Below are 8,638 nucleotides of genomic sequence, written 5' to 3'. Positions count from 1 at the left end.
GTGGGCCTTGTCCCGCGGGCAGTCTCAGGACTGGCTCCGCCGAAGAGAAAACCCCGCCCACAGCCCTTGCGATGTCGTTAGCGATTGGGCCGGGGTCATCCCGCAGGCATTCTGGTTGTTAGGCTCGGGAGGTGGGGACCTAGGTTGCGCCTGCGCAGGTTGAGGGCGAAGATGCTTTCCGGTCGGGCGGGAGGACGTGACGTCAGAAGCGGTGGCAAGCGGGGGCGTCCTGTAGCCCGGGTGACGTTGAATCTGTGGGCCATAGGACCGCGTCACAAGTCGGCGACTGAGCTTTGCCGTTGGAGATCTTTGCCGTTGGTGGCCGAGGCAGCGAAGGCGGCAGCGGCGGCGACAGCTCTGGGGTTTGCGTCTCGGGGTGTGTCGGCCGCCGCTGCTGCTTGGGCCTGGTATGTACAAATGGCTGCTTAGGATTCTCGGCACCATTTTCCGTTTCTGTGATCGGCCGGTGCCCCCTGACCGGGCCCTCCTGAAGAGGCGGCGCTCGAACAGGTGAGAGGAGAGGGGGCCGAGCGCCGGCCTGGCTGTTCCCCTCCCCCACCCCAGGCTCTGCCGGCAAAGCGCTGATCCAGCCAGGCAGGCCCCGCTCGGCAGAAACAGGTAGCTGGGCGGAGGCGGTAGAGGTGCGTGTCGCGGATGCCCTGGTGACGTAGTAGCTCCTCCGCGCTGTGCCGATGCGAATCCTGATGATGGAAGGAGATAGTGGTCGGTGATGGTTAGGATCTTTCTTGTCAGAGTCCAAGCTGGTTGCTGTCAACAAATGGGGCTGTATCATATTTTGCTGCTCTTAGGTTGAAAACTGAAAACTGAAGGAATACTGTCTTTGTGTGGCTCCTGTTTACAAAGCACACTCCCAAGTGTCATCTGTGCGCAATAAGTGCAGTTAAGGGAAGTGAGACTCACAGCTTGCCCAAAGCCCTTTCGATTACACTTACTGTTCTCTTAGCACCAAGAGACAGCAGCTGTCTTGTTCTGAAACAACTGTCAAACTGTGTGTGTGTGTGTGTGTGTGTGTGTTTTGCTGGGGAGGGAGAGTGATTCTGTGCTTTAGAATTAGTGTATGAGAAAAAAAAAGTAGGTACTTCATTCCTTTAAAAAGATCACTAGTCAATACTCTAAAATTCAGTTAAAATTTTGGGGAAACTAAAAGTTGTTCTCAGCATTTACTTGTTGGTTTGTCCCATTTCATAGTGTCTTCCCCCTTCCCTAAGAAATAATCTAGAGAATAAACTACCATACCAATTCTATACATAACCTCCCAACTTTTAATGATCAAGTGTTAATTTCATTTTTTTATTAAGCCTCAAGATAATTGGAGGATGGTTTCTTGGAGCTTGAGAAATCAAGATGATTACTTAATGTATGAGTCTAAGAATTCAGATCATTGATGAATTGGCTGTGAGCTAAATTCCATCATGTGTTCCAGAGAGGGCAAGGTTTTAACATATTCTTTCTACCTTTCTGTAGGGTTGATATAAGGATCATTTGACAACAAGTTGTAAAGTACCTAGAATGATGCTTAGGGTATATAAGGGTAGTGTTTGTATATTCTGACCCAAGGGCCTTGTGCAGAGGCTGGTGCGTGATAGGCACTTGGTACATATTTATTGAATAAGGAAATGTTAATTTCCTCTCTCCTGTCCTTTATTTTTACTGCGAATCTCTGCTGGTCAGGGAAATAGTGGCTTGTAGGTCAAACTCCTGGTCTTTACCACATCCTTTATCTAAAACGACTCTTTTAAATGTAAGCCAGTTTTCAGTCCAGATGAAGATAGGAAGTCTTGTTGGGATGTTTAAAGTTATGAACTGAATGGTATTCTCCTGGGATTTATTCTGTTCATTTTTTTTGTAAATATGATCATTCATAATCATCTTTAGAAGGATGATTATACCATGAACCTTTAACATTCTTGAGGTATAGGTCCAAAAAGTTTCCTGAATTTCCAAATTCTTTGTTATCACTATAACATAGTTTCCATGATAAAAATGCAGTTAAATATAACACCTTTTTCTGGCTGAGAACTATCTTTTGAGGCTTCTTGTATTGTCTACTTCTATCTGAAGTAGAAAGTGACTTTCTTTGGGGAGGGTGTCATCTTTCAAAAGGATATTATTTGTTCTTAAATCATTTCTGGAGAGAAAAGGAATAGCATAGTCCTAAGCTTTTACCTATATTTATTTACTAGTTAAGTGATTTCTGACCAGTTTCATGTTTGTACTTTAGCCAGACTACAGATTATTATGTAATAGGGAGTTTTGGATCTCATATAGTTGAAACCATAGTGTTACATCCTCAAATAATAAAGGCCTACTATAGCATAAACGTTAGTTGGATCTCATTTTATGATAAAGTGAATGGAAGGGGGTGTGTTGCATGAATAGTAAGCTTACTTGTAGGAGTGCATATGTGTGTATATGAATATATGCATATATATCTCTTTTCTCTTTTTTCAGCACTCTGCTTTCTACAGTGGACACTGATGAAATACCAGCCAAAAGACCAAGATTAGGTATTAAATATTAATTTTAAAAGTTAGTTTTTTAAATAAGAAAAGTTTATGTGTGGACAAAATTCAAAAGATAAAAAGTACATACAGTGAAAAGTAAGTCTCTTTCCTGTCCCTCTTCTACTCAGTTATCTTCTCTAGAGGTAACCAGTGTTAGCAGAAACGTAAGTATCTTTCCAGATAAATAAGCCTGTATGTTGAAAGTGCATTTCACATTTCCGAATCTTCCTATAAAGAAAAGGTGCTTTTTAAATTTGGGGAGAAAACACTGTAAAAACTACTTCAAACTGAGTCATCTAGTTTGGATAGCTGAGTGAACCAGTGTAATCTGTTGCCTCAAATTGTTTACTTCCCTATATCTGAAGGGCTAGACATTGCGTGGTAGAAGAGAATAAAACTAGATTAGAGTAAAGGGAAAAGGCACAGTGGAATACTATAGTAATATTTTCCTCTTTCTCAAAAATACATGTGAATTTGAATCTACCTCCGGATGAGGTAAAGAGTGGACATGTCTGTGTTAAGACTTCATTTAAATCCAGTGAGTGCTTACTGAGCCTGTCTTACTGTTGAGCAATGTGTTAGGTTCCACAGGAAATACAAAAATGAGTATGACAGGGTCTCTATTTTTAAGGACCTTAAAATTGTAGGGCGTGTATGATTATATAGTGGGGGGTTTTAAGACAAGTGCATAAATAATACTAATGTCTAGGACGATATGATAAGTGATATAAAAAAGGTAGTAACAAAATACTGTCCAGTTTTCTTCTGGTTAAGAGTCTCAGTAAATATTTGATGAAGGATCTAATATGTGAAATGAGTCTTGAAGGATAGATAGGGTATCGACAGAGAGCAATAGGAAGGAAAAACATTCTAGGCAGAGGGAACAGTATGGGAAATTGTGTAGTTCAGGAAATAGCAAATAGAACTTAGGGAAAAAGTTGACCAAAGAGAGAGTTCAAAATACAGAGGGACTTTGAATGCCAGGAATTTTTACTAAATTCATTAGGACAGTATTTCCCAAAGCACAGGATAGATACCAATTCAAGAAATAAATGATTTTAGGAGATACAATATTCATAACATTAAGTATCATCTGAATTATAAACTAAAAATGTTGTATCCTTTTCAGTTATTTTTAATTTCTGATTATTTTAAGCAGAAAACATGTTGATTTAATGCTAGTATGTATTTAAAACTTGTCTAATACATGCTAATCTTCCCTTTTTTAACAGGCCCAGCTAGAACTTAATATTGTTGTTTTCATTTCTTCATAAGGCAAATAAGTTTGCTTTCCATCAACAGTAGTAATATAAAGTTACCTTTCACAAATACATTTGTTTAGCAGAAAAAAGTCAATTTTATAGAAAAATATAAATAAACAGCTGTATGTGGTTAAAAACAGAAAGCAAAAAACTTTGATGGTGGTATTAGAGAAGGTTCCTGAAATAATTCTGGTATGTTAAGGTTCTCTCCATCCACGATCTCCACGAAATATATATTAAGATTTTCTGACTAGAAACTATAGAAGGGAACCCAAGCCAAGGGGGAAGCAGTGGGTAGCAGAGATAATACTTCCTGGTAGAGTTTGTAGAGGTCTCTAGCAGTGCTGGCCAATAGAACTCTCTGAGATGATGGCTATTAAGCACCTGAAGTGGGGCTGTGCAACTGAGGAACTGAATTTAATTTTAATTAAATTTAAACTTAGGTAACTACCTGTGGATACTGGCTCCTATATTGGTCAGTGTGAGTCTGTTGGCTGCTTTGGAGAGAAAAAAAGGAAGCGTGAAAAGAAGAAGCAGCTTAGAATTGCAGACTCATGATCTTACAGACGAAAGGGATCTGAAGCAATCTACTTAGTCTAGTCTCAGCAAAATAAGATGGTCTTATCTTCATTTTACAGATGAGGTGGTCCTTCCTGCCTGCTTTTTTTTTTTTTAATCAATGAGATCTTTTGACATAATTTTGGGGCATACTCAGATTTTGACAAAACTTATGGGAAAATAAATATCACAATACTTTTTGTGCGCACTTATTATGCATTTATGTTATTACGAGTACTTCCTGCCCTTTGGAGTCTGGATGCCAATCTGGATGATAAGCACCAATCCCTAAAGTTCTTTTTCTCCCACTTACAGCACAGTAGAATGTAAGTGATATCCCTCAACGTTATTAGAGGGATAACTTGGAATTCTCTCCAGTTCCTAAAATGAGAAGGCATTTGCAAATTTTGGTACTTCTAACTATTCTATAGTGACAGATTACTTCAAATTGGATTCTGCTTTACCCATCTAGCACATCTTTCTTGTTGTTTAAGTTATTCCCTATCTTCCTGGAAAGTATTTTATATCTTATATGTTCTGGGGTGCTTGATGTTTAAAAGCCACCATTTCACTTTCAGGGTATTTTTCTCTAAAGCAGAATATGGTTAAGATGATGACCCCTTTATCTCAAACTAGTGCTTTAGAAAACCTTAATTAGGAAATAGAAAGGAAATTGTAGAAAACAAATCAGCAGTGAAGGAAGTGAGAAGGGGGTAGTGTGATAAAAGGAGGAAGTGGGGAAAGCATTGAAATCTACCCCTCCCCCTTATTTATTTACTTACTTATTTTGTAATCTTTATTTTTGGTGGCAGGGAGGGGTGAGCCTGAGATCTTCCAACACATCTTCTCCAGTAGAGGCATAGCTTTGTTTGCTCCTAGACATTTAGGAGCCACATATCTTATACTTCACTAATTTCCATCCTGGATATAGCCAAGGTAGTAAGTAGTTGTTTAGGACAACTATATTGTTAACCTGCCTGAGAAGTAAGGACAAACCAATGAGTAAATGGTAATGCTTCCTAGAATTCTGCCATACCTAGTAACTATATGCTCCAGGTTGTCTAAGTTATGCCTTTATGTCTCTGGGAAAGATTTATTTTACAGTATATATTTTGGGAAACTCATTGCTTAAAAGCTGTGATTTCAGGACTTTTTTTTGTGAATCAGTATGTGATTTGCTAAAATGATGGTTTCATGCTTTTGTAACCTCCTAGATATTTTACTAAAAAAACCCCAAAATGTTAATGCTGGAATTACAGTTATTCAGATACGAGAAAAATTATTTTTACAGGTACCTTTTCTCTCTCAGTGGTTGAAGATAGGACTTCTAATAAAAATTGAGAGAGGCCTTTTCTAAGATATAACCTTTTTTTTTTTTTTTGCTAAAAGTTTAAGTACTCTATATATGTATATGTAATCTATATTACACTTTATAGGTTGCTTTATTCATCAAGTGAAAAACAGTCTCTACAATGCTGCCAGCTTATTTGGATTCCCATTCCAGCTGACCACAAAGCCCATGGTGACTTCTGCTTGTAATGGAACACGGAATGTGGTCCCTTCAGGAGAGGTCAGTGGGGATAAGGCTTCACTGGGGCTACTGGTCTTTGTACTTAATCATTAAAGTTAAATTTTAGAAATATTCTCTTTTTAGGAATTAACATGTAGAATGACTTCTTTCCGAAATGTTCATGTCTTAATTAGACTTGAGATAGAGACCCAAAAATGAAAGATTAAGAAATTGCGCATTTAAAAAATATTTATAAGGAGCCTGATTACTAATACAGTTGACCTCTGAACAATGCTTGGGTTATGGGCCCCAACTCTCCACACAGTCAAAAGCTCACATGGTTGGCCTTCCAGATCCTTGGTTTGCCATATCTGAGGTTCTGCATCCGTGGATTCCCAACCATTAATCTTGTAGTACACTAGTATTTACTGCTGAAAAAAATCCACATTTAATTGGATCCACAGAGTTCAGACCCTTGTTGTTCAAGAGTCAACTCTACATCTGGTTTTCTTGTTGTTCAAGAGTCAACTCTACATCTGGTTTTCTTGTTTAAGTATGTGTGAAGAATCTGGAATTGTTACTTTTTACATCATTTTGTGAGTCTTCACAAATTAAACCTTTGGTCTTATTGATGAAATTTCTTCTGTGAGGTAACTAAATCATCACTAATAGAGTGATTTTTTTTTCATATTAAGACTTACTTAAATTCTAAGAGTGAATACAGAGATGATTCTTTTTGATTTTAAGGTATTTTCGAACTCTTCATCTTCTGAACTGACAGATTCCGGATCCTGGAACAACATGCTGAAACTGGGTGAGGTGGTCAAGAACATTTCTGCTTCCCCTGCCTCCTTCTGCCTCTGTTCTCTGAGTTTTGGGAATGTGAAAGGAAAACACTGATTTGGCTTTGGATGAGAACACAGATATATTCACCCTACCATTCTAAAAAGCAAATAGCTTTCCTTTAGTATTGTCTTTGAATTTACTGTTAATGTTTCCTGTTTGCTTTATCAGTGTCTTTAATGTGACTTAGATCAGGGCTTATTTATTAAAAAGAAAAAAAAAAGTGTTACCTGAGAGCTTACTCTGTCAGACACTGTGCTAAGTTATCAGGAATAACAAAATAATAAAACCTTTAGTAGCAAAATAACAAAACAAAATAATAGAATAATAAAACCTTTACTAACAAAATAGCAAAACAAATAACAACATAATAAAAAAACAAAATAATAAAACCCTGCCTTTGAGGGACATCATCTGATGGGGGAGCAACCTTGGGTGCCCAGTTCTCATGGTTTTGTGGATTAGGAACCTCCATATCATCCTTAGACCCTGAAATTGAATTGTAATTATTATATATACTATATAAAATGCTCTGGTGGGGAAAAATAGGAAGAAGCCAGAGTCCTGAAAATGATTGTGATCTCTGCTGCACAGATAAGCTTGTAAAGTTTGAGAGGAAGGGGGAAAAAGAGCCTTTAGAGAAGTTGTGGGTTCAGAAAATTGACATATAGAGAGGATGGTAGATGTATCTTGTGCCTGAAGTACCAACACTATATTTCTGTGGGTTTGTGTAGCCTCGTCAGAGAAGCATGGGTATTCCTAGGGCAGATGTCTTATGTAAAGAAATCCACAGTCTCAAATCGGAAATGCTGGAGATACGTTTGGGAATTCCACATTTTTCAGTTGTTGAATATTATTTAAAAAACCCCAACAGGGGGCTTCCCTGGTGGCGCAGTGGTTAAGAATCCGCCTGCCAGTGCAGGGGACACGGGTTTGAGCCCTGGTCCGGGAAGATCCCACATGCCGCAGGGCAACTAAGCCTATGCTCTAGATCCCGCGAGCCACAACTACTGAGCCCGCGTGCCTAGAGCCCGTGCTCCACAACAAGAGAAGCCACCGCAATGAGAAGCCCACGTACTGCAACAAAGAGTAGCCCCTGCTCTCCGCAACTAGGGAAAGCTGCGTACAGCAACAAAGAACCAAAGTAGCAAAAAATAAATAAATAAATAAATAAACAAAAACAAAAAAACCCCAACAGGATTAAACATTGATTCAAGTCAGATTTTACAAACGAATGCAGGTCAGTTCATATTTTGCTGCTACTGACTTAAGAAAAAGCTTTGAGCTTTAGACCTCTTTGCATTTTGGAGTCCTCAGGGACTCCAAACCCCTGTAGTAGCTCCAGCAGATAATGTGGCTGACGAGAATTTTGTTACCCTTTTTTGAGGTATAGTAACCATCTCACAAGTATTAGAAGCTTCCAGGGAAATGTAGTAACAAAGCAGATTTTCATTTAAAAATACTTATGTTTTCTTGAGAAGAAGAAACAATTTGAAAAATTTACTCAATTTGATTAGATTACAGAGTTTATAATCATTGAGTTCTTCATGCCTTTTGTTGGCCCCAGCAAGCAAAACTAGTAAAGCTTTCCTATGAATTGTTACTACCTACCTGAGAACAAAGACAGACTAAGCACTATTGCTTTTCCTTTAACTTTTACAAAATGTGTGCTAGAAAGTAATAGAATTTGAAAAAATAAGACATTTAGTTCTACAGTATAGACTGTTCACAGATTTTCTTTTCTTTTTTTAAAAAAATTAATTTATTTTTGGCTGCGTTGGGTCTTCGTTGCTGTAAGCAGGCTTTCTCTAGTTGCGGCGAGTGGGGGCTATTCTTTGTTCTGTGCGGGCTTCTCATTTCAGTGGCTGCTCTTGTTGCAGAGCACGGGCTCTAGGTGCGTGGGCTTCAGTAGTTGTGGCATGAGGGCTCAGTAGTTGTGG

General features: G+C 38.7%; 1 protein-coding gene across 5 annotated transcripts in view; it reads left to right on the top strand.

The window, feature by feature from the left end:
• Positions 1 to 256: 256 nt before the first annotated feature.
• Positions 257 to 8,638, top strand: part of SENP2 (SUMO specific peptidase 2) — a 31,788-nt gene continuing 23,406 nt past the window's right edge. For 2 of the 5 annotated variants that reach the window (XM_082626057.1, XM_082626058.1), the window contains exons 1-4: positions 309 to 510; positions 2,473 to 2,528; positions 5,782 to 5,915; positions 6,603 to 6,669. In XM_082626057.1, the coding sequence (XP_082482183.1) occupies positions 410 to 510; positions 2,473 to 2,528; positions 5,782 to 5,915; positions 6,603 to 6,669 (358 nt within the window). In that variant the 5' untranslated portion in view covers positions 309 to 409. The other 3 variants (XM_082626061.1, XM_082626060.1, XM_082626059.1) reach the window with 3 other exon arrangements.

This window comes from Mesoplodon mirus, assembly GCF_964341445.2.
Source record: "Mesoplodon mirus genome assembly, chromosome: 6".
Classification (NCBI taxonomy): Eukaryota; Metazoa; Chordata; class Mammalia; order Artiodactyla; family Ziphiidae; genus Mesoplodon; species Mesoplodon mirus.
Note: the sequence above shows the minus strand (reverse complement) of the source record. Positions and strands in the feature narration are given on the sequence as shown.